This window comes from Phacochoerus africanus, chromosome 2, assembly GCF_016906955.1.
Source record: "Phacochoerus africanus isolate WHEZ1 chromosome 2, ROS_Pafr_v1, whole genome shotgun sequence".
Lineage (NCBI taxonomy): Eukaryota > Metazoa > Chordata > Mammalia > Artiodactyla > Suidae > Phacochoerus > Phacochoerus africanus.
The window spans coordinates 263105215-263131319 of record NC_062545.1 but is presented as its reverse complement, the minus strand read 5'-3'; the positions used below and the strand labels follow the sequence as shown (position 1 = coordinate 263131319).

Genomic DNA, 26105 nt, shown 5'->3' with positions numbered 1-26105 from the left:
GCTTCCTTTTCTAGGGCCACTCCCGCGGCATATGGAGATTCCCAGGCTAGGGGTCTAATCGGAGCTGTAGCCATCGGCCTACACCACAGCTCACGGCAACGCCAGATCCTTAACCCATTGAGCAAGGGGAGGGATCGAACCCTCAACCTCATGGTTCCTAGTCAGATTCGTTAACCATGCACCACGACGGGAACTCCCTGGAAAGGCCTTTTAGGGTAATTTAGTCTATCTCCCTGTGTAATTTTTTTTTTCTTTTCCCTAAACCCTGAGCACATGCATGTTTCAATGACAGCAAACACATTCCAGAGTTATCACATTTTATCTCAGAACAGCTATTAGATTTCTTCCTCATTACTAAATGAAAAACTGTTTTCCTATAATTCTATTTGCTATTTCTTTCTTTTCTTCTTTTTTAGGGCCGCACCTGCAGCATATGGAAGTTCCTAGGTTAGGGGTCAAATTAGAGCTACAGCTGCCAGCCTACACCAGAGCCACAACGAGGGATCCGAGCCATGTCTGCAACCTACACTGCAGCGCATGGGAATGCCGGATCCTTAACCCACGCTAATCCTTTATCCACTGCTGATTCTAACTCCAAAGCTTCACTTTTTTTTTTTTTTTTTTTTTTGCCTAAAAGGGCCAAATGTGTGGGGTATGGAAGTTCCCAGCCTAGGGGTCAAATGGGAGCTACAACTGCTGGTCTATGCCACAGCCACAGCAGTGCCAGAGTCCAGCTATGTCTGTAACCTACACTGTAGCTCACTGCAATGTGGGATCCTTAACCCATTAAGCGAGGCCAGGGATCAAACCCACATTCTCTTGGATACTAGTTGGGTTCATTACCGCTGAGCCACAATGGGAACTCTATTTGCCATCTCTCAATTTTATCTCTTGGGACCTCTGTCAATAACTTCAATCCTTCTTCCATGACACAGCACTTTGAGGTTGAAGGCAATCATCACAGCTCAGTGGGTCCTCCTCTTCTCCAGCCTAGACATCCCTGTTGCTTTGGCTATTCCTCAGACATGGTCTCAAGACCTCTGAAGCCTCTAGGTCAGGTAACTTCTGAAGATACACTATCTAGATAGTGTAAATCCTTTTCTTTTAAAATATCTTTTCTCTGCTGTGTAGAACAGAGAACTATATCTAGTCACTTGTGACGGAACATGATGAAGGATAGTATGAGAAAAAGAATACATATATATGTGTATGACTGGGTCACTTCACTGTACAGTAGAAATTGACAGAACACTGTAAATCAATTATAATGGAAAAAATAAAAAATATATCTTTTCGGAGTTCCCGTCATGGCACAGTGGCTAACGAATCCGACTAGGAACCATGAGGTTGCGGGTTTGGTCCCTGCCCTTGCTCAGTGGGTTAAGGATCCGGTGTTGCCGTGAGCTGTGGTGTAGGTTGCAGACGCGGCTCGGATCCCGCGTTGCTGTGGCTCTGGCGTAGGCTAGTGGCTACAGCTCCGATTCGACCCCTAGCCTGGGAACCTCCATATGCTGCGGGAGCGGCCCAAGAAATAGCAACAACAACAACAACAACAAAAAAAAAAGACCAAAAAAAAATATATATATCTTTTCTACCAATTTCAACTGTAAAGTCAAATTATTTAAAACTTAAACATTACAGACAAACAGCAATTTGAAAGTGCTCTATAATTCCATTCTCCCAAAATAACTGCTGTCAAGAATTTGGTATACATTCTACCATCTGACCTACTTTACTATTATATACTTTCCTTATATATTGGACCATAGTTGATATACTGTTTTACAGCTTGCTTTTTTTCATATAGCGGTATGTGTCAGATGCAGCTCTACCTTACTTTGATAGGAACACAATTATTCTACCACATGGATATCCACTGAGGGACATTTTAGTTACTCTCAATATTTTTCTAATATAAGCAATAATGTAGTGAATGTCATTATACATATACATGTACTCACATACATATATGCACACAGCTACACATATATGATAACTTCACACATTCTTGCTACCACTTCTATAGAATATATTATTGGAAATATATGTCATGTATTATACTGTAACTACTGTATAATAATAAATAATATAAATATGATATCAAATACTATAATATTTCCAATACATAGCACATAGGGTATGCCCATGTAAATTTGGATAATTTTTCCAAATTGCTTTCTAAAAGTTTTTGCCAATGTACAGTCTCACCAATAATGCTGTTGTTAAAAGAAAAATACAGCCTATGGTGTGGGGTTTTCACTTTCCTCCTTTGTTGTGGACACCATACTTCACACAACACAGGCCAAGAGAGTAGTCACTTTGGGGCAGTCCTACCATACAGTGCACAGTCTTCTACAATTTGTAAAACCTTTTGCACATACTTCTGTTAAACCACGTCTTCCCCAATCTATGGTCAGGAGTTGTATTTTTCAGACCTAAGAGCAAAGAATTCTCTATTTCAAGAGAATATAGTCAAAGCAATGTAAAATACAGACTTACCAGTTCATTTTTTGTGTTTAGGTTATTCTCTAGCTGCTCACAGCTCTGTTTTTGTAACATGGCCTCTTCTTTTAATGATTTGTTCAATTTATCTTGATTTTTAATTTCTTCAAGGAACCTTATTTGTTTGCTCTTAAGCTCTTCAGTTTCCATCACCTTCTTTTCCAGGTCTCTTTCCAGTCTTTCTACCTCCTCTGTCAGTACAAATTTAATAGTTTATTGATCCTTATATTTTCTATTTGAAGAGAGTTAAGACTATTTCTCAAATAATAGCAGAAGAAGTCTAAGAATAGTACAAATACAATTTTACTTTTAAATTATTTACTACGGTTTTGGGTAAAAAAGACTATCTTGAGTTAGAAAGTAAATTACATTAAGAAGTATGAAGGCATTATCATTTGGAAACAGAATTTTAAAGATAACACTTTACTTCCAATACGCTGAAATGGCTACTTCCTATGTTCCTCTTTCCTTCTAACCTCTCATACTCCTATTTTCTTTCTCAGCTGATGACCTCATTTTTCATTGAGAAAACAGACCCTTCCCCCCCGCCCCAGTGAGACCTTCCTCATTTTCCTACCACCAAAGCAACAAAACTTCCCCCACTTAACACACATCTTCTTTCCCTTCTGATGGAGAAAGTGTCCCATCCCTGTTATCAAGAGATCATTTTTTTTTATGATCTCATTTCCTTGTCTTCTCAAGGACCAAAAGAAGCGAGCCATGATTTGTCTCTTCACTCTGCTCTTGAATATTCTCTGTTTCTTTCATTACTAGCTTTGAGGTTTACTGTACTTGCTTCTGGCCATTTCCTGGTTTGGCAGCTAGTAGTGACATTTTTAAAAAACATTTTTCAAAAGCATTTATCAGATACTAGGGGAGAGAAACTGTGGAGGAATTTCAAATCGTCACCCAAATGTCTCTCTCCCATTCCATCTTCAATCTATAATCCTGCGTTTGTCCCAACCACTCCTTAACTGCTCGTCGAGATCATCGTGGTGTTACCAACCTAAAGCACTTCTCTGTGCTCATCTGCCTCCTTCATGTCTCAGCAACATTCAACACAGCTGACCACTTCCTCTCTTGAAATCTTCTCTGGGCTTTTGCAACCCACTGGTTTTCTCCTACCCTCTTGGCCTCCCTTTCTCAGTTTCCTTTACTGTCTCCCCTTCCGGCTCTTCCCAAAACCTGTCTGAGTGAGGAAGCTGGTTCTGGTGGAATTAAATAACATTTTTATGCTGATGACTCCCAAGTTTATCCCTCTAGGACAGATATCTTTGAACTCCAGACTCACATCTTCTTGGTTGTCTCACAGACATTCACACTCAACATTCTGAGTTCTCCCATTTTCATAAACAATATTACCATCCAACCCCTTACTCAAGACAGAAGCCTGGGAATTATCCAACCCATTAGAAAGTGCTGCTGACCCTACTTCCAAAGTTGACCCATCTACCTACATCTACCAGCTAAATACAGGTCACCAATAACTCTATCCTAGGATACTGCGATTACCTCCTAACATGTCCCTTTATCTCAGTTTTGCCAGGCTCCAAATCATTCTCCATCCTACATCAGAACTAATCTTAATATATAAACTGGATCATGTCCCCATCCACTCAAAAGTTGTCCATGGCTTTCACTGTGAGTGGAATAAAATCCAAACCCCGTGGCCCTATGGCATCGCACCCCTCCCCATCTCTCCAAACTTTTACTTGAGCTATCCTCTGGTCATATTGAGTTTCTTTCTGTCTCTTGATTCAGCAGGGTCTTTTCAAGCATCAAAGTACAAACTGCTCCCCACATGGGAATGCCTTTCTTCACATGGCTAATCCTCTCTGGCTTTGTCTTCAGCTTATATGTCACTTCCTCAGAGAGCCATTCCTAAACGCCTGGCTCACAGTACAAGTGCAATGAATATTAAATTCATTGATTTATGGTGTCTTTTTCTATGCAAATTTTAATAGCATTATCAAGTTCGCAATAAATATATTTTTCTGGGTAACCTCTGTAAATAAATCCCTCTCCCACCCAAATTTAGTTTAGTTCTTTTTTTTTTTTTCCTAAATGTCACCTTACCTAAACTGAATCTCTCAAAAGCTTCCTGTCTGTCTTGAGTGGTTACTGGCTGACCTTCCAAACTTTCTAGCGAACGGAGGTGAAAAATGGTAAACTGGAGGTAATGAGGAAGGGTCGCGACTGGATTTTCAGCTAGGATCAGAGAAGTCAAATCTTGAAGTGGTTTCAATTTGCTTACATCTTGGAGCTGAAATGATATGTAACATTATTATTGGTATAACTGAATTTAAAAATCATAAACATACCTAAGGGAAGTAGTAAATCAAGGAAATTTCTACTAATATGGCAAGGAATCTATTCATGAAACTATTACCCAAAAGCAGCAGTTTGAAGGGAGGAATGGAAAGGAGTAGCATCTGAGAATCTATAATGGATTAAGGGTGATATTAGGCTCTTTCTTTCTTTCCTTCTTCCTTCCTTCCTTCCTTTCTTTTGATTTTTAGGGCCATACCCACCGCATGTGGAAGTTCCCAGGCTAGAGGTCAAATTGGAGCTATAGCTGCTGGCCTATGCCACAGCCAAGCAGGATCCAAGCCACATCTGAGACCTACACCATAGCTCATGGCAATGCCGGATCCTTAACCCACTGAGTAAGGCCAGGGATTGAACCCGAGTCCTCATGGTTCCTAGTCGGGTTCATTTACCACTGAGCCATGAAGGGAACTCCTAGGCATTTTCCATATGCCATTTCATTCACTTCTCACAAAAACATATGATATAATGAGCATCATCTTAATTTTATAGATGAAATTGCTGTTCAAAGAATTTAGGTAACTTGCTTAAAGCTCAGAGGTTACATATAACGAAATAGGATTTGAATTCAAGAGTGTGTAACTCTAATCCTATTATCTTTTCATTATATACTGATTGGACCAATCAAAAATAATTTATCCATTTATGCTAAAAAAAAAAGTTTGGTAAATCTTCAGAGAACAGTTATAACTGATAGTTAAAAGAAACAGGACACATGGAGATACTCATGGTTCTGAAGTAAGATATTTACATTTATCCAAAGAGGGCTTAAAAAGTTGAGAAACACTACTTCCAATAGCTAGTATAAATAGATCTCTCCCAGTGGATGTGCACTCTTACCAATGCCAATGTCAAATACAAACTGGCATGAGAAAGTCATAAAAATTAGGAATAAAGAATTATCTATTGAATTATTTTCCTGCTAACATTACTATCTAAGGATCAACTACTTTAAGAGCATTTGAGGCAAATTTCAGACAGATTCATGGCAACCTCTTCCCATCACCCCATAAGCCCCAAGAGCCCCAAGGCGATGCTGTGCTACATGGCATGGGGCTTGGGCTCTGAGGCTCTTGGGCTGTCACAGTGAAGTGGTAGAGTTACCTTATCAGATAATAAAGCACAGTCATTGCACAGCATCAAACAAATGTTATTTATTATTATTGGCTTCTACTGGTGAAAGTTTAAGGAATATAACCTTAGAGTTATTTAGTGTTTATAATGTTTTTAAAGTGTTTTCACATCTATTATTTCATCTGATTCCCATACCACTTCTGTAAAGAAGCTATAGTACTGGTTTGATCCCTGCCCAGGAACTTCCACATGCTGCAGGTGCAAAGAAAAATTAAAAAAAAAAAAAAAAAGACAAGTTCTTTATAACAGGATTGCTCCAATTTTAATATAGATTTAAATCAATTAATGTTTTTACTTCACAATGCTTACTGAACATCTAATTATAAATATCACAAGAAAATCATAAGATACCCTCCAGAGAAAAATATACATCATTATCAGATTATGTGAAGCATGATAACAAATTTGCCCTACTATAAAAAGCTAGTGATTAACTTCCTGTAACATCTAACACTATAATTCAGATTAATTCAGATTAATTCATAAGTTTGAAAAACGAACTCTGATCTAGGCATTCAGTGACCTGGATTCTGGCACAAGTTGAGTGACTTTAGCTAAGTGAGTTAACCTCTCTCAGACTTTTGAAAATGGAAATAAGACAATGGCACTAACTCACAGAATTATAAAAATAATCCCTGAACTATTTCCTTAACAAGAGTATTCTGAGGCTCAAACGAAATGAAAGATGGGGCAATGCTAAGAGCTCAACTCTCAGTTAACATGGAACCATGCAAAACCAGGACTGCCTATATTTAATTACCCTAGAAGAATACTAGGTTATGTCTGAATTTGATGTTTGGTCAAAGAACCAAAAACATTAGAAGTCACTCTCTCTCTTTTTTTCTTTTCATAGCCATACCTACGGCATATAGAAGTTCCTGGAGTAGGGGTTGAACTGGAGCTGCAGCTGAGGCCTATGCCACAGTCAAAGCAACAGTGGATCCGAGCCAAATCTGCAACCTACGCCACAGCTTGCAGCAACTCAGGATCCTTAACCCACTAAGTTAGGCCAGGGATTGAACCCACATCCTCACAGACACAATGTTGGGTTCTTAACCCTCTGAGTCACAACTGGAATGCCATCATTTTTAAAACACTTAGATTTTAAACTTTTGCTTCAACAAATCTAAAAATTTTTTAAGTTTTCTTGGGAATTCCCATTGTGGCCCAGCGGAAAACAATCTGACTAGCATCCATGAGGACACAGGTTAGATCCCTGGCCGCGCTCAGCACGTTAAGGATCTGGCGTTGCTATGGCTGTGGGATAGGCCAGCAGCTGCAGCTTGAATTTGGCCTCTACCCTGGGAACCTCTATACGCCGTGGGTGTGGCCCTAAAAAGACAAAGAAATAAAAATTAAAAAAAAAAAATAAAAATTTTCTTGCTACTTTGAAAAACTTACCGATGATATCTTGTTCCCTTTCAGATTGAGGACTCGCAAACATTTTAACTTCTTCCCTAACCATAATGGAATATGTTCAATTTCATTTCCTGCAAGGTTTAGCTTTTGTAGATTATGCATATTTTCTATACCTTCAATTTTGCTGAAAACCAAAGGGTAAAATTAAACTTAGTAAGTACAATGATATTGTCCCTCCACTGTAATTTTAAAATAAAAAGCCTTGGTTTTAATATGGAGTTGCCTAATTATAATTTATAAATGAGAATTTAAAAACAGTGGCTAAAAACAAATTTATCAGAACAGCTCTGATAAACTCTTCACTACTGTTTGTGCCCAGGAATTCTACCTATCTCACTCCCACAGTACAGAAAAGATGTTTGTCCATGGCGTTCTCACTCACCACTGTGAAGACTACTAGTGGACAGCAAGGGGAAGAGCTGGAAAATTCAACAGCACACCTTGGGCTATGTGCTACCGCCATGCACAAGAGAAGATGTTCTTAATTATCACCTGAAGTCATCACCAAAAGATTAGCTGTGCCAGCAGGATGTGGCAGCCATTTTGAGCTGGTGAACCCCCAGAATGATACTGTATTTATGAACATAAATATTTTAATCAGAATATTTAAATGAATAAAACATTTATCACCCATACTGATGAATTTTAATTGATGAAATATTTTCCCACGTTGATTACAACTCAATTCTTTGGTCATTTCTCTTTTTGTTTTTGCCTTTTTAGGGCTGCACCCACAGCATATGGAGGTTCCCAGGCTAGGGGTCTAATTAGAGCTGTTACCGCCGGTCTGTGCCAGAGCCACAGCAACGCCAGATCCGAGCCGTGTCTTCGACCTACACCACAGCTCACGGCAATGCCGGATCCTTAACCGACTGAAAAAGGCCAAGGATCTAACCCCGAAACCTCATGGTTCCTAGTCGGATTCGTTTCCGCTGCGCCACAACGGGAACTCCAATTCCTTGGTCATTTCTCTATAGTGGGCAAATACTTCCAGGCCTCTTTATTTTCAGTGTTATTTTGTTGCAATTATTTTCATCAGGGTCAGTTTTTTTAATACAAACTTTACGTTAAGGATTTGATTTATTAATCACTTTTTCCCATTTCATTTTTGCCATATTAGAGCTTCTGCTACTGTTGGTTGTTTTGTTTTTTTGGTCATTACATATACCAAGTCTAATGTGGAGGGAAAATATACAGACATAAAGATTTTCAAGATTTGATATTTGTATTACTTTGTCTATAACAAGTTTTCTGTGTGTATTTTTAGCCACTGTAAATTTTATGTTTATTTCTCAGAGTAATATATATTATGAAGGGTATTTAGCCTGATGTTCTTTGCTCGTTGCTCTAAGAAATACACTAAATACATAGGATCAAGATGGGGTGAAATATCTTTAGGATTAAAATGACAGGGTTAAAGTATTCTGCTTCATGTCAACTTTCTTAATGTAATGAGGCAGTTAATTACAGACTATCTCTCGGAAAACTTTCTGTCAAAACTGGAATTAAGATAAAATTGGGGGAGTTCCGTTGTGGCTCAGTGGTTAACGAATCCCACTAGGAACCATGAGGTTGTGGGTTCGATCCCGGCCTTGCTCAGTGGGTTAAGGATCTGGCGTTGCCATGAACTGTGGTGTAGGTCGCAGACGTGGCTCAGATCTGGCATTGCTGTGGCTCTGGCGAAGGCTGGCAGCTACAGCTCCGATTAGACCCCTAGCCTGGGAACCTCCATATGCCACGGGAGCAGCCCTAGAAAAGACAAAAAAAAAAAAAAGATAAAATTTGGTACTCAAAAATATATCTCCTTCTTTGATAATGACAGACAATATTCTGTACTTTAGTAATGCCAAAATATGACAGTTATCATATGTGAAGGGCTAGACTACAAACAAATAACGATCAAAGTGCCTGCTCTTTCATCAAAGTATTCTTTCAGTAACATGGGCAGCATTAATTTACCTCTTTAACAAAGATGACAACCCTGCAATGCCACCCAAAGAAGTATTTACTTACCAGATTTTGTTATATGATAGGTTGAGTTCACGTAATTTTAACAGCTTGTCCATCTTCTCAATCTTCCCTATTAGATTATGACTAAGATTCAGTATTTCAAGTTTAACACATTTTTCCAAATTTTCGATATACTAAATGGAAGCAAATGAATAAATACTTTATATAACAGATGTCTCAACATAAGCATGACATGTATGCATGTGCATCAGGGACTCTTCTGATCAGTCACCAGAGAATAAAATAAGCCCTTACTGCTCTCCCAGACAATCCCCTGGTGTGGCCCTTCTTGGCCAGCAGTGGCAACTCTCCTCAAGCTGCCAAAGTGGATGGTGCTTCCTATTTACTAAGAAACTGAAGACTATCCAACAAGAATTTCCTCCACCTCAACTTTTCTATGCCTCTCCCTTTCCCCCTACCTTTTTTCAAAGTTCAACTAGGTGCTCAAGCTCTTGTACAACCTCACTCATATCCTCTCCCCATGCTCTTGTATCTTCAATCCCTTTCTTTTTCCTGGATCATCCCCTCAAGTTTAGAAAGAATCACCATTCTACAGATATTCATCATGCATTTATTACATGCCAGATATCGCACCAGGCCATGGCGATACACCAGTGAACCAGACAATCTTCCTGCAACAGGAGCCTGTGTTCAATCTCCTCTATATAATATAAACCATGGGACTCGTTTCCCATCGAGTTTTCATTTTACCTCCTTATTTGCCACCATCTTCTCATAAAAGTTGTGGACATTACTTGGCTGCCTTTCATTCACTATTACTCTACTGATAAGGCAATACATTTTCCACTCTTACTATGTATTCAGAAAGCTCTCTCCAAGATCACCATTTATTCACCCATTCCAAAAACATTTATCAAGCATGGATTATGTGCCAAGAGCTGTTCAAGGTACTGGAAATGTGGAAATACAGTAGTGAATAAGGAAAACAAGGTTCTTCATTTCATTCACAGAGAAAGCCAGTAAACAGAGAAACAAAATTTTCAGGCACTGAAGCATAAGAAAATAAAGACGACGTGATGTGATAGAATCCGAGGTACTAAGAAAGCAGATTTTGTCTGCTGTATTTACAGTACTAGTGCCTGGCACATGGTGGGCACTAAATAAATATCTGTTGACTGAACAGATGAGAGAAAATGACTGTGGAGAAGGTGGCTAATTACAATTGGGTGGTAGGAGAAGGCCTCACTGAGTTGAGACCCTAATGATAAGCTAGTTGTATGAATATCAAGAGGTGGAGAATATCAGGCAGAGAAAAAAAAAATGCAAAGACTCTAAAAGAATGAATGTGGTAGGTTTGAAAAAACAGAAGGGCTTTTTAGCTGCCAAATCAAATAATTTCTTCCAAGTTTTCATCCTATTTAATGATTCTGTGACATTTTATATCATCCTTTTCTGTCTAAGTTCCCCCTTCTTTGGCCTCCATTCATCATGCTCTTAGGTCTCCTAAATGAATAGCCCCTTCAGACTATCTCACTGGGTCTGTCTCTCCCTCTTTCTGACTCCCCCTCACTATTTTTTCTCTTAATCCTAGGCATTCTTCACACTAAGCGCTAAGATCCCAGAGATCAGAAACTAAGCTTACTCACCTCTGTATCTATTCCCACAGCCTAATACAATGCCTGGCATATAAGTACACAGTAAAGATTTACCAACTTGATATTTCATTTTTAGAACCTTTAAACTTCCAAGATGTTTTTTTCTTCTTAATCACACAACATATAAATATATTCTAATAAAAAAAATCCAAACAAAACAAAAAGCTTCATCAGGTCTCCAGGTCCCTATAAAAATCTCACTGCTCAGAGGTAACCATTGTTAGGAGGCTACTGTGTATCTATCCAGACCTGTCTATTCATTTACATTTATATATACATAAATAGAAAAACAGCATTTTTAAAAAAATCTTTTAAGACCTTACTATACAAAATATTTTAGAATTTGTTTTTTTCATTAAATATACTGGAATATTTCCCACATTAATACACTGAGCTCTGTTTTGTTTTGTTTAAGAAACTTGATGTATTTCATGGTACACTGCACCAAAATCTTTGTAAGCAATCCCCTATCGACAGATATTTAGTTATTTCGAATTTTTCTATTTTAAATAATGTTTAGGAGTTCCCGTCATGGCGCAGTGGTTAACGAATCCGACTAGGAACCATGAGGTTGCGGGTTCGATTCCTGCCCTTGCTCAGTGGGTTAACGATCCGGCGTTGCCATGAGCTGTGGTGTAGTTGCAGACTCAGCTCGGATCCCACTTTGCTGTGGCTCTGGCGTAGGCCGGTGGCTACAGCTCCAATTGGACCCCTAGCCTGGGAATCTCCATATGCCGCGGGAGCGGCCCAAGAAATAGCAAAAAAAAAAAAAAAAGACCAAAAAATAAATAAATAAATAATGTTTAAAAAGTATGACTACACAGACACTTTTGGATGGGTGTGCAAACATTAATAGGATAGATATCGAGGAGCAGAACTGCTATGTTGGTGAGTATAAACTAAGTAAGTATAAACTCAATTGCTGGATTAAGTAAGTAAATTTGAAATTTCGATAAATACTACAAAACTGTTTTCCTAAACTGCTGCACCAATCTATACATACTAAAACTATATGAGAATACCCATTCACCACACCTTTCTGAACACTGAAATAATCCTTTTAATTCCTGTCCATTAGACATACAAGGCGAAAAATGATATCAAATTATTATTTTATTTCACATCTCTTTAATATTAATGAAGTTGAACAAATTTTCATGTTAATATTAGCCATTTATAATACTTTTGTGAATAAACTTCATATACTTGCACATTTTTCATTTAGTTGTCTCTTTCTATTGAATTGTAATAAGAGCTCTTTATATTAATGTGGCTATTGTTACATATGTTGGAAATACTACCTGCCAGTTTGTTGTTTTTCTCTAACCTTTTAAAAGATATTGTTCATCAAACACAACTTTTTCATCTTTACATAAGGTAAATCTCTCAATATTTTTCTTTGTGGTATTAGGGTTGGTGTTTGCTTAGAAGGGCCTTCCTAACTCTTAAGATTTAAAAAAAAATATTCTCCTATATTCTTTCCTAATATTTTTATAGCACTTTTGTTGATTTTTGTTTTGTTTTCATTAAGATCTTCAATCTTCTAGAATTAATTTTTATGACTAACATAATAGGTATCTAAGTTTACATTTTTTCCAACTAAAAAATTAAGTTGTCTATTACAATGTGCTCATATCCCATAGTTTATGAATAAAGTAGTAAATACTCTGGAGCAGGGATTAGCAACCTTTCTCTGTAAAAAGCCAGACAGTAAATATTTTTGGCTTTGTGAGCCATGTAGTCTGTGACAACCACTTACCTCTGCTACACTACTGCAAACACAGTCACAGACAATATGTAAACAAATGAGCATAGTTGTGCTCTAATAAACCTTTATTAACAAAAATAGGCAGTAGGCCCAATTTAGCCTGCAGGTTGTAGTTTGCTGACCCCTTCTCTAGAGAGCATCAATAATACACAGAATGACATGAGCTTATGAGTTTGAAGATGTCATCCTTCTGATGGAAAACTTTCACTGGAAACAATAATGGATCTGCTACAAATTAGGTGACATTAGGATGAAATGGTACTGTAAATTTAATTAATCTTTTTTAAATTTTAAAGCTCATAAAAATTAAAAACAATGTCTGTATTCAGAAATATTAGTAACCTACCCTAAATTTCTTGCCACCATCTTTAGAAAGTGAAAGGTTCAGAGATTTTACCAAGGCCAAATTGTCCTGTTTAGTAAGTTTTTTAACAAGGGCCTCTGTAATATATCGAACTCCTCCACGTGAGTCAGCTTCTGAAATTACAGAAATAGATCATTATCAGTAGAGAAAGACATGAATACTTTGAAAAACAAATTGTTTTGATGTTATATAACAAAAAACTGTTAAGCCATGCATACATAAAAACAGCTGGATAGTTCTAATTGCAATGTTTTAACAATAACATTTTACTTTATGTAGCATTTCATAACAATTACAGTAAGTTAAAATCTATAAATATTAACTGTGTGGCAAGCTTTGTGCTAATTGCTTTACACTGAAAAATTTTAGAAGTATCTGTTGTGGCTCAGTGGGTTACGAATCTGACTAGTATCCATGAGGATGAGGGTTCCATCCCTGGCATCGCTCAGTGGGCTAAAGCACTGGCGTTGATGCAAGCTGTGTTGTAGGTCGCAGACATGGCTCGGATCCTGTGTTGCTGTGGCCGTGGCACAGGCCAGCAGCTATAGCTCCAATTCAACCCCTAGCCTGGGAACTTCCATATGCTGTGGGTGCAGCCCTAAAAAGACACACAAAAACATTTTTTAAATTTGTACAACAAACCTTTGGGATGGAAATTACGATTCCCCTTTATAAAAAATTTTAATAATCTGTTCAAGATCTTAGTAATGTGCAAATCTAGGACTTGAACCTAGGCAGATAAGTCTAAAATTTGTACTTTTCATCATATGCAGCACTAAAGTTTTTAGCAACATTTTCTCTTTCTTTTTTTTTTTTTTTTTGGCTGCCCCATGGTATATGGAGTTGCCAGGCCAGGAATCAGATCTGTGCTGCTGTTTCGACCTACACCACAGCTATGACAATGCTGGATCCATTAAACCACTGTGCTGGGCTAGGAGTTGAACTTGTGTTCTTGGCGCTGCAAGGATGCTGCTGAGCCCACTGCTCCACAGTGGGAACTCCTTAGTAATATTTTAATGTTGGTTATTTTTTTAATTGTTGTTTTAATGCAAATTTATTTAATTGCTATTGGAGGGATTTCTTTTTTTTTTTAACTGTTTATTTCCCCAACACAATTTTTTTTTCCTACCCTACAGCATGGTGACCCAGTTACACATACATGTACACATTCTATTTTCTCACATTATCATGCTCTATCATAAGTGACTAGACATAGTTCCCAGAAATGTTCATTATTTTTAAAAAAATATACTGACTTTCTAGTTGTTTTTTAAAATTCTAAAGTTCAAAAACACCAGAATTCTTAAAAATTCTCTTTTCCTTTTTTTTAATGGTAGGAAACTCAAACTTGTTGTTTTTTTAGATATGAAAGACCACAACATAATTTTACAGAGATTAAGTACTAGGTTAATGGATAGCATGCCCTGTCTTAAAACATTCCTGGATATTGCAGCCAAAGCTTACTAAAGCTGTGTTAAATTTTACAGCAGCAGCCATAAAAAGAAAATTGCCTCTTGATTCTTTCTTTATGAATCAAAAATAATTAATTCTGGGTTCAGATCTAGGCTGTGGGGCAAAGTTTCTCTATGATTACTTATAATAAGTTAACATTATATTTATTTTGGTTCAAAATAAAATTTAAAAAATTTTGGGTCCTTCTAAGGAAGAAAATATTCTAAAAAGTTAATCAAATCAGAAATAACAATGTACCTGTGGGCAGCAAGGGTATGTTTAAACTCGATACTGATAAAGTTTATTCAGATCAATATTCAGGCCAACAGAGTTTGATGACAGATTTAATGACTTAGCAAAGACATCACAAAATTTTTTTTCACATTTAATCACATTAAACAAATTCCTTAAAAAAAAAAAGATTTTTTTTTTTTTCCTTTTTAGGGCTAAACCTGTGGCATATGGAAGTTCCCAGGCTAGGGGTTGAATGGGAGCTGCAGCTGCTGGCCTATGCCATAGCCACAGCAACCCAGGATTCGAGCCACATCTGCGACCTACACCACAGCTCATGGCAATGCTGGATCTTTTAACCCACTGAGTGAGGACAGGGATCGAACCCACATTCTCATAGATACTAGTCAGATTCTTAACCCAATGAGCCACACAGGAACTCCAAAAAGAATCTATTTTTGAGAATAGATTTCCAGACGAACAAAATGCTTTTAAGTGGAAAAAAAAAAAAAAACTTGGTGAGTTATATACATACACATATATATACATGGAAGTGGAATATATATATATTCATATTCCTTATGTGGAAGGTGGACCGTTCACAAATTAGCAGCTTGCCAATAAGCAGACTAGAACAGCCCCCAAGGGTAGATAGCATTTTTATAGTAAATCAAGGCACTCCATTCTAAAGTGAACAGGTATGCCCTCTCCCTAACCAAGGACGATGGTAAATTTCACATATAAGCTTTAAGGCACTCGCCTATCACAGGAAATAAAGTTTCCTCTTTCTGGAAACTCCCTTCTCCTAACCCTGTCAGACATTTTCACCCTCACCCACAAGTCTCCATTGTCCTTACACAATTTCCGTCAATAAAAACAATAGGTCAAGTTAATATTTTGGACCAAAAATGTAAGTTCAATATTTTCCATCTGTACTTAAGAGTATGGGGTGAAATTCTTAGAGTAAAAAGCAATACCTTTATGGTCTTGGTAGTCCAAAAGCATAGTGTTTTCACCTATAATTTCGGTTTGCTCATACCACTGTCTTCCAGAATGAAAAGGCAGAGTCTCGGATCCACTTAAAGGTGAAAGTGACCTAGATCTCATATTGGATGTAAGAGATGATGGACTAGGAGGGTGAGATGATGGTGGCATCTTTGCTTGGGAAATTTTTTGCTGCAGACCTTTCTTCATTGCAAGAATAAAGCCAGGTGTCCATCAAAACCTGTAAGAGCTTTTAGTATATTTAACAAAGTTAATTTTTTAGAACTATTAAAACTATTGAATTAATCTACTTCTAGAATTTTCAAGACTACAAAGTTATAAACTCAGAGGCTATAGATACTAGAGCCCATACACACTACTTCAAGCTGATGGGAGCAGACACCATTTCAAACATTGCTGATTATTTTACCAGAGAGAAAAGACCTCCAAAGGGTCTTGGACTAACATACTCCAGCCAGAAGTGTCACCTGTCATTTTGGTTCTCAACTTGTTAGCCCAAACTGGTCATAAGGCCCCTTCTATCCACAAGGGATCCTAGAATGTAGGAAGCTGGAAATAGTTGGCAACCAGCAGTATTTCATACTGATAAGCACTCTCTGCTTCCTCAGTTTATTCTTTTGGCTTCTGGGAACTCTCCTGGTGCCCTCCCCTCTCCCTGGCCACTCCTTGGCCTCCTTTGCTACTCAGGGCTCTCCTGTTCAATCTTTCAATGTCAGAGCTCCTCAAGTCTCTTCTGGTCTCTCTCTAATCTTAATTTAGATGATCAAAATATAAGTTCCCAATGCCACCTGTATACTGATATTTATATCTTCAATCCAACTTTTCTCTGAGTTCCACACACTTATCCCCAAATGCTTACTTGATTTCTCACTGGCATCCTGAATGAACATATCCAAAGTGAATTTATCATTTCCCTCATTCTTCTCTCATTTCCCTCCCATCCTGTTCCTCCTCCAATGTTCCCTAACTGGTGAACCATGCTGCTGGGAATAAGCCAGAAAGTTGTGAATCATTCTTCATGCTTCCTTCTCCCTTTGTCCCATAACCAATCAATCACCAAGTTTTGTCAATTCTATCTGCTAAATCTCTTTCAAACTAGTCTGCTTTTTCCATCTCCACTCTTACCCACTCTAATCTCACCTTTATCAAATTTCTATAATAGCTTCTAACTGATAATAGCTAATAGTAGTTCTTACCTTACTCCTCCATCACTATATTGCAGTCAGAGTGACCTATTTAAAAAGTTAATCTAGTGGTCTGTAATAAATGAAATATTTATCATGACCTATGAGATCCCCCATGATATCACCCTGTCTCTCTAGTCTCACATCTGCCACTGGCTCCCTCAGCTCTGCAGGCTCTACTGACAAGGACTTCTACACATTTCTTCTGACACAAATGCCTGTCCTCAGTCTTTTTTTTTCTTTTTAAAAAAACTTTTAAAATTTACCATCTTAACTGCTTTGTTTATTTTATTAAAGTACAGTTGATTTACAGTGTTGTACCAATTTCTGCTCTACAGCATAGTGACCTAGTCATACGTGTTTATAATTCTTTTTCTCATACTGTCTTAACTATTTCAAACTGACAGCTCAGTGGTATTAAATACACTCATAATGTACAACTACCAATACTATCTATCTTTTCATCTTATAAAATAGAAATTCTATACCTATTAAACAATACCTTCCCACCCCTCCTGTCCCAGTCCTTGTCAACCACCATTCTACTGTTTTTATTAATTTTTTGTGTTTTTTTTTTTTGTCTTTTTGCTGTTTCTAGGGCCGCTCCCACGGCATATGGAGGTTCCCAGGCTAGGGGTCGAATCGGAGCTGTAGCTGCCAGCCTACGCCACAGCCACAGCAACGCAGGATCCAAGCCTTGTCTGTGACCTACACCACAGCTCACGGCAACGCCGGATCCTTAACCACTGAGCAAGGCCAGGGATCGAACCCGCAACCTCATGGTTCCTAGTCGGATTCGTTAACCACTGCGCCACGAAGGGAACTCCTGTTTTTATTACTTTGACTATTCTAAGTATCTTGTACGAATGGAGTCATACCAGCTTTTCATGACTGGTTTGTTTCATTTAGCATGTCCCCAAGATTTATCCATGTTATAGTATATGTCAGAATTTACTTCCTTCTGTAGATTGAATAATATTCTACTGTATGTCTATACCACATTTTGCTTATCCATTCACTCACTGATGAACATTTGGGTTGCTTTCATGTTTTAGCTATTGTGAATACTATTGCTATAGACACGGGTATACTAATATACCCTGCTTTCAATTTTTTTGGGTGTAGACTCAGAAGGAGAATTGCTAGATCATATGGCAATTCTGCCTTTAATTTTTTGATGAATCACCACAATGTTTTCTACAGCAGGTGTACCAATTACACTCACCATTTACACCCTCAGCAACAGTGTATGGGGGTTCTAACTTCATCACATTCTTGCCAACATTTTTTTTTATGTCCACACCTGCGGCATATGGAAGTTCCTGGGCTAGGGGTAGAATCAGAGCTGCAGGTGATGGCCTATACCACAGCTACGGCAACACAGGATCCAAGCCACATCTGTGACCTACGCCACAGTTTGTGCAATGCTGGATCCTTGACCCACTGAGTGAGGCCAGAGATCAAACCCGCATCCACAAGGATAGTAGTCGGGTTCTTAACCCACTGAGCCACAATGGGAACTCCTATTATTTTTGGTTTTGGAATGTAACCATCCTAATGGGTACTAGGTGGTATCTCTGTAGTTTTGACTTGCACTTCCCTAATGCTTAATGATGTTGAGCATCTTTTCATGTACTTATTGGCCATCTGCATATCTTTGAAGAAATGCCTTTTCAATTATTTTGCTCAAAATCAGGTTGTTTTTTTGTTATTTGTCAGTTTCAGAGTTCTCTCTATGTAATTTGGATATCGATCCCTTATCAGATATGATTTGCAAAATTTTTCTCCCGTTCTCTGGGTTGCCTGTGGTATTTACTCTGTGATACTGTCTTTGTGTGTATGTGTGGCTGCACCCACAGCATACAGAAGTTCTGGGGCCAGGGACCAAGCCTGTGCCACCACAGTGACTTAATCCTTAACCCACTAGGCCACCAGGGAATTCCTGCGATATTATCCTTTGAAGTTCATTTTTAATAATTTTTTAATAAGTCCTTTTTTTTTTTTTTTGCTTTTTAGGGCTACACCCATGGCATATGGAAGTTCCCAGGCTAAGGGCTGAATTGGAGTTAAAGCTGCTGGCCTACACCAGAGCCACAGCAACGCAGGATCCAAGATGCATCTGTGACCTACACCACAGCTCATGGCAACGCCGGATCCCCTAGCCACTGAACAAAGCCAGGGATTGAACCCACATACTCAAGAATACTAGTCAGATTCATTTCCGATGCACCATGACAGGAACTCCCTGTTTTTTCTTTTGTTGCCTGTTCCTTCAGGGTCACATCCAAGAAATCATTGCCAAGTCCAATGTCATGATGCTTTTGCCCTATGTTTTCTTCTGAGAAATTTATAATTTTAGGTCTTACATTTAGGTCTTTGATCCATTTTGAGTTAATTTTTGTATATGGTATTACATAAAGTCAAAATTCATTCTTCTGCATGTGGATATTCAGTTTTCCCAGCACCGTTTTTGAAAAAAACTGCCCTTTCCCCATTGAATGGTCTTGGCAGCCTGGTCAATTATCATTTGATCAAATTCCTATACATATTACATAAGAAAACTAGCCCCAGAATGGTAAATGACTTGATCAGACACAATGTTAGCCGCTGTAATGACGAGAATCCATTCTCCTCTCAAATTTTAAGAAAATTTTAAGTCAAATCACATAATTAATCTAGTAGAATATAAGTTCCATGAAAGTAGTGATATTGCTCACTGATGTATTCCAGGCCTAGAACAGAGCCTAGAATATAGTAGATAATTAATATTGAATGAATTATTGAATGGATTATTCATAAAGAACATGGAACCAATGAAATGCTATTTAGTATTTCAACAAAAAAGGTATCTTCTTGAGCAGTATCAGTCCTCAATACCAGGAGTCCTAATTTACGAGTCAGGTTATACAAAAAAAAAAAAAATTTCATGATATGCAATTGTTCTTATAAGCACACTTAGTCTAAAAACATTACGAAAATTATAAATTTTATAAAATTTTAAACAAAAAAATCTTATAACATGTATAGGTCTTGAGCAAAGTTGCATTAAGAATGATCCTATTTTTGCTCAATATCCATAATCTCCCCTACTCTAACTACTTAAAATGTGAAGCCAAAACAAATTCATTTTCAGAAAAGTAACTTGCAATCCAAAGATTTTGGGTAGCTCAAATCTTAAAGCCATAAAAATTGGTATTAAAGAGATATTATCATGGTTGGAGGTATGAACATCTTCACATATAATAAATACACTTTCACAAGTATATATATATGGGTATTATTACGTAGGCAGGGATTATGAAGAAACTTTTTAAATGGTTGGAACACACACAATACATGTAATGGACAGTTGCCATTAATACAGCAAATCAATTATCCAAGATTTAGTAGATGTAATACCTTTCAATGACTATACAGTCATTCTAGGAAGGTTGATCTTGCCCAAAACATTTATGGAATTCTTCTGTGGGTGCTGTTTTCAGAATTAATTTATAAGTCTCACAAGAAAACCAGACCAATCACTTCAACTATATTGTTTTCATTTTCCCAGTTTCATTACTAACTTTACCATGTACCAAATATTGTGACAAACTCTTATATGCATCATCATATTAGGATTAACTACAGCAACTACAGAAAATAGTAGATAATTAATATTAATTAATTAACAATACCTAGAAATAGGTGTTATTATCCCCAATTTAAAGATCAAGAGGTTATCGAATTCCCTTGTGGTGTGATGGGTTAAGGATCTGGCACTGGCACTCCAGTGGCCCAGGTCACTGCTGTGGCGTGGGTTTGATCCTCTGCCCAGAAATTTTCCTTTTTTTTTTTCCTTTTTTGTCTTCTCTAGAGCTGCACTCACGGCATATGGAGGTTCTCAGGCTAGGGGTCGAATCAGAGCTGTAGCTGCCAGCCTACGCCAGAGCCACAGCAACACAAGATCCGAGCCGCATCTGCAACCTACACCACAGCTCGCGGCAACGCCGGATCCCTGACCCACTGAGCAAGGCCAGGGATCGAACCACAACCTCATGGTTCCTAGTCGGTTTGGCACAGCCAAAAAGAAAAATAAAAAGAAAAAAAATTAAGAGGCTAAATAATTTTTCAAAGACTCCTAATTAATCGCTAAGACCTGAATATTGGCTGATCTGATTCCAAAGCCCATGACTCCACTACCATGTCATATTGTTGAGTTTTCTGGAGGTCAGGTCATGTTTGATGCACTCTCTAGGGCCTAATATGGTACCTTACACAAAACATATCACATTAAATGACCCTGACTAATGGACAACATATACTATTAAAATAATTCCTGAAGGAAAAACAGGAAATTTAATTCAACAATAGTATCACTGAACTTATGATCTAACTTCTCAAGGTAACTAGTCACCTTAAGGGAAGAAAACTTGCTACATTTTTAAAAAGTGATTATTATCTCAAAGTTTTATGTACACATGGCCAACTGCCTTGTTCCAATAGCCTAGGTCATTTTAAACTGCACAAATCTATATATTTACTTTCTCTTTTGTTTTTTCATGTCAAATTATCCACACAGGTCAGAAAAGCTTTCCTCTAATTCACATAACTGCTATTTATGCCATAGCCATAAGGTTATGATCTTAATTTCACACACAATTTTTGTGTCACCATTCTGTCAAGGCAAAAAGTCTCTTAGTAATATTACTGATTCTGTGTTAAACTGCACTGGCATTCTCTTTCTAAACAATATACTCAAGTTTGACAAGAGCTAAGAGGCATGTGCTTTTTAACAGTATAATTGTAATAGGAGAATTTTATTCATTGCTGAGACAAATATAGTTTTCATAAAGGCAAGAGATTAAAAAGAGGGGAGAAATCGGGCCCAGCTATCACTTCTATATATCTTCCTCTACCCACAGCATAATATAAAATTATAAAATTTATAATGATTGTGCTACATGCTACAGCAATATGCTTCATATACATACATATATATATATATGTATATATACACACATATATGGCTGCACCCATGGCATATGGCCCTACGGAAGTTGCTGGGCCACGGATCAAATCCGAGCTGCAGCTGCAACCTGCAGCATGGGTGCAGCAACACCAGATCCTTAACCCGCTGTGCCAGGCTGGGGACTGAACCTATACCTCAGCAGCATCCCAAGCCACAGCAGAGACAATGCCGGATCCTTAACCCACTGCACCACAGTGGGAACTCCCTATTTTTAAAAAATTCTTCGTTAATAAATGCACATCCTATATTTTATGCAATGAAATTATTTTATATTCTGCATCTTAGTCCTATCTCTAAATTCTTACAATACTGAACCATCCTGAATTCCTCTCAGAACATCCTAAAGACCAAGACTCCTTGGACCTATTAGAGTATCATGAGGTCCTTTGTTACTTCTCCTGATTGGAAAAACTCTGCCTTACTCAGAGTTAAAAAATACATATATTAGAATGGATTCCAGAAAGCTAAATCCACTCCTTCTTTTAATGAACTGTAACATGCAAGATTAAGTGATGGTTCCAAAGTCATAATACATTCTCAGATGCCCTCCCTGGGTTGCCATAGCTCCTGTAAAGCCTGGACGTATGTAGAATAGCTATGTCAGTGAAATGGGCTTAGGGATTTACCATGCATGAGAAAGGTCGGCATTATTTCTGAGACTATCACTTGGCAATAGTAGTAGTAAGCTCTCTCTTCCCCCCGCCCCCTTTTAGGGCCGCATCTGTGGAACAAGCAAGTTCCCAGGCTAAGGGTTGAATCAGAGCTGCAGCTGCAAGCCTACACCACAGCCACAGCACCACCAGATCTGAGCCGCATCTGTGACCTAAACCGCAGCTCATAGCAATACTGGATCCTTAACCCACTGAGAGAGGCCAGGAGTTGAACATGCATCCTCATGGATACTAGTTGAGTTCTTAACCTGCTGAGCCATGACGGGAATTCCGTGGTAGCAGTAAACTTGAACCACAATTTTAAGGGAGAGATGGGGATGTTGTTTGACCTAAGGTTGTAGTTTGCAACCATATAAACAAAGACAAGCAAAGACAGAGCTGAGAGGGAGTGTGTAAAGGGGCAGGATAAAGAGAAAACAAAACAAACAAAACAAGTCCAAAGCCGGAGATGCATTTTGAAGGCCCAGAAAGTAGTGTGAAGAGTAAGAGAAATCCATTGGAATGACGTGATTATCAGAATCATATGACCAGGCATTCTGTCATTCTCAGACTCAGATATTTGCCCTGATCTAAAAATCCCTTTCATCACAACTCAGCAGAGACCACACCTCCATCTCTACCCAGCCTTTCCTAACATTCCTAACTTTCCATCTTCTTCTCTGATCTTTTCCAAATGAAGCAGACCTCAATAATCCTCAAACCTTCCATCTCTCTTCCTGGCCACTCCGATATGCAGATATCCATCCCCATTTCTTCACTTCCATACCCCTCTCTACTGCATCCCTTAGCCCTTTAATCAGATCTCAGTACATTCCCTGCAATTCTACTTCATCCCATACCCTCAACCCCATCTAAATACTCTTACTCTCCTTCACTAGTCCTTTCAAATATCCTTAGTTCCCATTTCTTTCCAAAGGCAATTCTCCCACCTTGTGCTCATCAGCCTCTGCCTCCCACCCTTCCTCTCATTCTGATTGCCAAGTTCTCCCACAAATTCTGTTCCAATTCCCTAACACTGTATTAGTCTCCTCCATTTCCCTATAGCTCTTCCCAGGACCCTGCCTCCACACTTCTATATCCATCTTGATTTCCTACACTGCTCATCACAGCAAATATTCTAACATCCTAATCCATTCCAATTCTCTGACTTCCAATTATTCCTTCTTCAAACCTCTACCCTTTCCTCTTCATCTCAACCCAAGTGCCTGTCTACCTGCCCTTCCCTTCCAACACTTCGACAGTTGTGTCCTCCTCCATTCTGTTAACATCCTGATGTCCCCACTCACAACTCTCCCCATTCTACTTAGGTGCCCCAACTCCGAGCTTCCCTTCTCTTTCTATTATTTACTCAGTCATTCAATTTTATTTAACAACTTGTATGCACCAGGAACTGTGAGGCTCTAAGAATACAGGGCTGAGATGGCAGGGTTTCGACACTCAAGATACACAACTGTATTTTATCTCCCTATTATACATGGTCTCTGCATCGAAGAGTATCCTTTATAACATCTTACAATTAGAATTAAATGATTATTTGTGAAACGACTTGATTACTGCTTGTTTCTTCTAGAGTTTAAGCTACAAGAGAGTAGGGACTTAAGGCAAACTAGTTTCATCACTTAGAAAATGGGGACAAAAACCTCATGCAAGTTATTTTAAATTCTAATACATGCAAAGGACTTAGAACTGAATTCGGCACACAGTGTACACTCAAAAGTAATTAGCAATTATTCTTTTTTATTATTACTCAATGAATTTATTACATTTGTAGTTATTAGCAATTATTCTTATAAGTGAGAAAACATTTGCTCAGGAAGGTTAAGATGCCCAGTCACAGAGCCGGTAAGTAACACAAGGTGGCAGAATCAAGACTTGAGGTCAAGTTTTGACTTCAAAATGCACTTGTTCCATAACCGTTATACAACAAAGTATTTGCTCTTCCTCTTCTTTTAACATTTCTTCCCAGTATCCTAATTTTTGTTTTTATACATGTACCATATTCTGCCCAATCCCATGACGACCGCCAGAATACCCAAACCATCCTGTGTCTCTGTCACTCCCCAGCCCCTCCCTCCTCCTCTCGGTGGCCGGACCCCACCTTTCTCAGCGCTGCACCCCAGCGTTCACACTTCCCCACACTCCAGTCCTCCAGCCCAGCTGTCCCCGCACCCCCCACCGCCCGCACCCCCCACAGCTGACCTCACTTCTCAACCAAACCTCCCTCCATCATCCTCCTCCCCACGCCCGTTCCGGGCCCTCCCCTCCTTTCCATCCAATCCCAACTCCCAGGCATACGCCCCCGCCGTGAATCCATCCCGCGCTTGGTCCAGGCCTTCCCGCCTTTGCCGTCGGCCCCCACGGCTCCGTACGGATGCCGGAGAACGGCCTTGACCAGGCCTGGCACTCACCACTGAGGAGCCAGGTGGAGTGGGATCGCTGGATGAGACCGGGCGGAGACACGCAAGTCGTTCCCTTCAGGCGCCCAGCAGTGTGGCGGCCATTTTCTTGTGTTGTGCCGGTTGCTGTGGGGCTGTGCGCGCGGCGTGGGCGGGGCCTGATACGGTCACGCCCCTCCTCGGAGCTGGGGGTGGGGCTGGGCTTCCCGCCGTCTAGACCGCCGGCGCGCAAAGGCGCGCGGGAACCCATGAGGGGCCAGGTTTCCTGCGGCTCCTCCGCCCAGCGGCGGACGCCTCACGCAGAGGTCTCGACTCGCTCCTCGAAGGCTGGGCCTCAGGACTGCCTGAGGCACCATTGTAGTCCTGTCACCAAGCTCCCGCACTTACGAGGCTGCTCTTCTGGCCTCTCAGCACGCTCCTCCTTTGCACAGCGCATTTCTAAGGTGAATTTTCTTCTTCAGGGACCAAACTGGCCGGACATGGATGAACCGCTGAGCGAAAGTAGCTTGGGCGCCAGCTGCCACCCGGTTAAGGGAGGGAGAGCAGCCTGGGTGGAAGCTTTGGCAGAGAATGTTCCTCTGGTTGTGCCAGGGAAGCCGAAGCAAGAAGCAGTTGAAGAAACTTCGATTGGGGCTTGCCTGAAAGGGCTGCGTTTCACCATGTATATTCAACAGATAGTTTAAGAGAATTGAGCCGATACTGCGCCGGATGCCAGGGAAATACAGTGACTTCTTTCAAAAGACCAAGGACACTTTCCTGCGCTCCAGCCTCCCATTTCCAAGCTGGTACCCTGGACAGTGACAGCATCCGCGGTCACACCATCCCCAGAAATCACCAATGCAGGCATTACCTCTCCTTTACCATAATTCTCCAATCTTTTGGGGGGGTTTTCTTTTCTTCCTTACTTCCTTCCTCCCTCCCTCCCCCCACCCCGTCTTTTTTTCGTCTTTTTAGGGCTGCCCCCCTGCAGCATATGGAAGTTCCCAGGCTAAGGGTTGAATCAGAGCTTCAGCTGCT

At 39.3% G+C, this 26105-nt stretch overlaps 1 protein-coding gene across 4 annotated transcripts in view; it reads right to left on the bottom strand.

The window, feature by feature from the left end:
* The window catches only part of CNTRL (centriolin), a 96104-nt gene extending 70869 nt beyond the window's left edge, over window positions 1-25235 (bottom strand). For 2 of the 4 annotated variants that reach the window (XM_047768296.1, XM_047768297.1), the window contains exons 1-7: window positions 25101-25235; window positions 15802-16058; window positions 13124-13254; window positions 9397-9527; window positions 7366-7507; window positions 4579-4765; window positions 2500-2693 (exon numbers count right to left, since the gene is read on the bottom strand). In XM_047768296.1, coding sequence (XP_047624252.1) covers window positions 2500-2693; window positions 4579-4765; window positions 7366-7507; window positions 9397-9527; window positions 13124-13254; window positions 15802-16018 — 1002 coding nt within the window. In that variant the 5' untranslated portion in view covers window positions 16019-16058; window positions 25101-25235. Of the gene's footprint in view, window positions 1-2499; window positions 2694-4578; window positions 4766-7365; window positions 7508-7765; window positions 7935-9396; window positions 9528-13123; window positions 13255-15801; window positions 16059-25100 lie in introns of those variants that run through there. The other 2 variants (XM_047768298.1, XM_047768299.1) reach the window with 2 other exon arrangements.
* Between the last annotated feature and the right edge of the window lie 870 nt (window positions 25236-26105).